Raw genomic sequence first — 2,733 nt, 5'->3', positions numbered from 1 at the left:
CGGAGAGCTTGGCACAGCCACCCTGAAGAGCGGGAGATGGTTCTGCAGTTTCATGCATTCATTTCCTACAGCGAGCGCGATTCATTGTGGGTGAAGAACGAGCTGATCCCAAACCTGGAGAAGGGGGAGGGCTGTGTACGACTGTGCCAGCATGAGAGAAACTTTATCCCTGGCAAGAGCATTGTGGAGAACATAATTAACTGCATTGAGAAGAGCTACAAGTCGATCTTTGTGTTGTCTCCCAACTTTGTGCAGAGCGAGTGGTGTCACTATGAGCTGTACTTTGCCCATCACAAGTTATTCAGTGAGAATTCCAACAGCTTAATCCTCATTTTACTGGAGCCGATCCCTCAGTACGTTATCCCTGCCAGATATCACAAGCTGAAGGCTCTCATGGCAAAGCGAACCTTCCTGGAGTGGCCGAAGGAGAGGAGCAAGCATCCCCTGTTCTGGGCTAACCTGCGGGCAGCTATTAGCATTAACTTGCCAACGTCCTTTGAAGCAAATGAGGAGCAGAGTGATGTTACTTCTACTAGTCGTGTAAGTGAGTATGTGAATATCTGATTTGACTGTCTTGCATTAAATTGTTAATAATTTTTTATAGTTTGTAGCAAAATGTAACTGTGATACATCCAGAAATAGCTACTGCTTAATCTAGTTGTGAAAGCAGTCAGAATTCTTCTGCAGTGTCCCACCATCAACAAAGAGAAGGATGGAGAAATTTTCATAGTGATTAAACTTATTTCTGCAGACTTGGGTTGCATTCATTTTGGACTTTTTGCATTGAAAGCCATATTTGAAAGTAACAAAAATAGAGGTTTGTTCAACGTCATCAGGATTGTCAAGGCATTCATTTAATCTCTGTTCTGACGTGAATGTTGTGGGGTTACGGTGGTAGGGATCTGAGTCCTTTGGTCTTATTAAATGATACAAAGAAGAAGGAAACTCTTGTTTAAAATCTTTCCTGTACATTGGTATGGTATATGTCAAGGGTACAGTATCCCTACACCTTCAGCTTGTTTTCCCTTCCTTCATCACAGATGCTTTCCTGGGTAAGTGCTGAAAGTTGGAGCCAGTAATCACTGTTTAATATTCTTCTTCCTTTGACGTACTAAACATTTCCACTTGCTTAGATTTACCTACCAACTCATGATTTCATAGAATTCACTATTCATTGCCTTCAAAATAATAGTTAATATCTGAACTTAGGAATTTTTTATAGTGTTATGATACTGCTGCTTTCTGCTATGATCATATCAAGCTATGTTGGGTTGCTTGTTTATCCTGTTTTCTAAAATGTAGAAGCTTTATGTTTGGAGGTGAATCCCTTCTTTTCTCCAGATGTTCAGAGAACTCTGTTACCTTGCCCTTAATCAGCAGGTGCTGAGGGTCATCATGCAGGTGAAAAAGGAGTAATTTTTGTTGGGAAATAACTTCTCAGCTAAAATTGAACTTGTTAAACTAACGGTATTTGTTGATAGGATACATCTAATTATTTGCTGTGCTTGGATTTAATTTGACAATCTAATAAACCTCTCATTTTCCATCTGTTATTAAATTTCCTGGTGTCGTTTCACTGGTGATGAGAAATTGTGTGATTATACTTATGGCTTAGTGGAAGTGGAAACCCCTTTGATCATAGTCATGAGTGGCACGTGGGGTGAGCAAGCCAGTGAGAGGATGTGATCCTTAACACTTGCCGAGGCAGCTGACCAAGCACCTGCAGGTATGGGAAGCTATGGGAGATCTTCTTAGTGTCCTGAGATGCTGAGATGCTGCTGTGACGGCTCAGGTTAACTGAGTTATCTTGCTGGGTGTGTGTCTCTCAGTGGAGAGCTTTGGAAAGAAGGGCTAAAATTCTCTATTATGTCTTGATTTCAGATGAAGGGAAGTTGGCTGCTGACTTTTTTGATAACACATAACTGAGATTTTCACCTTCCCAAAGCCAGGACCAAGCTTTTTTTGTATACCTTAAAAAGGGGTGCTAAACCCTCAGTACTTCAGTGAGAGCTGGTGGATGCGGCATGCTTGAAAAGCAGGTTATTTATGATGAGGAGAGATGTTCAAAGACACAGAGGAGCTTAGTGCTCTTCAGAAGTTCAAGCTAGGAAGGCTTTACCCTACCCTGAGGGTCACTTGTGCTTCATGGCAACCCAACACGGCGGCCATGGGCATTGGGCACCATGGGATGCTGCCAAAAGTGCATCGCAAACCTCATGTACTGGCCAGCCAGTTACAGCAGGCTGCGAGGCACTTTCCACATACGTAGTGATGTTGAGCCTGGGACTGCAGCCTGAACACACCGCTGGAGCTGTGGCATTTGCTTCTGAAGAGGTTTTCCCCAACCATACAGCACCCCTCTGGGTGCAGGCTCTTTACTTCTCTGTCTGCTCTTAGGCAGTTGCCTGGCTAAGCTTTAGTGCCTTCTTTATTTCAGCTACAGCCAAAGTTAGATCTGTCTATAATTTCAGGCTCATGTTCTATGCAGCTCTCAGGTTACTTAAGGAACTGTTCAGTCTCATGAAGCTTCTTAGGAGTTTTGGAGCCTTTACCTCTCCAGGAGCGGCTCCTCTGTGCTTTGCAGCGGAGACTGCTACCAGAAAACCTGTGACCCTCCTTTCTGAAAGACTTCTCCCCCTCCCAGGTGTTACAGTCTAAGGACATGATTAGCATTCACACTTAGTGGTAATGTTTTAATGGGCATGTATTCTGCCCTGTTTACTGGATGAAAAG

At 43.3% G+C, this 2,733-nt stretch overlaps 1 protein-coding gene across 1 annotated transcript; it reads left to right on the top strand.

Moving 5' to 3' along the window:
- Positions 1–36: 36 nt before the first annotated feature.
- On the top strand, positions 37–598 carry LOC104544537 (toll-like receptor 6). The gene has a single exon (XM_010189442.1). The coding sequence runs from the start codon at positions 37–39 to the stop codon at positions 562–564; it is 528 nt and encodes a 175-aa protein (XP_010187744.1). The 3' UTR covers positions 565–598.
- Positions 599–2,733: the final 2,135 nt, after the last annotated feature.

Source organism: Mesitornis unicolor, unplaced genomic scaffold (assembly GCF_000695765.1).
Source record: "Mesitornis unicolor isolate BGI_N332 unplaced genomic scaffold, ASM69576v1 scaffold52657, whole genome shotgun sequence".
In the NCBI taxonomy this organism is placed as follows: domain Eukaryota; kingdom Metazoa; phylum Chordata; class Aves; order Mesitornithiformes; family Mesitornithidae; genus Mesitornis; species Mesitornis unicolor.
This window is presented reverse-complemented; position numbering and strand designations above follow the sequence as displayed.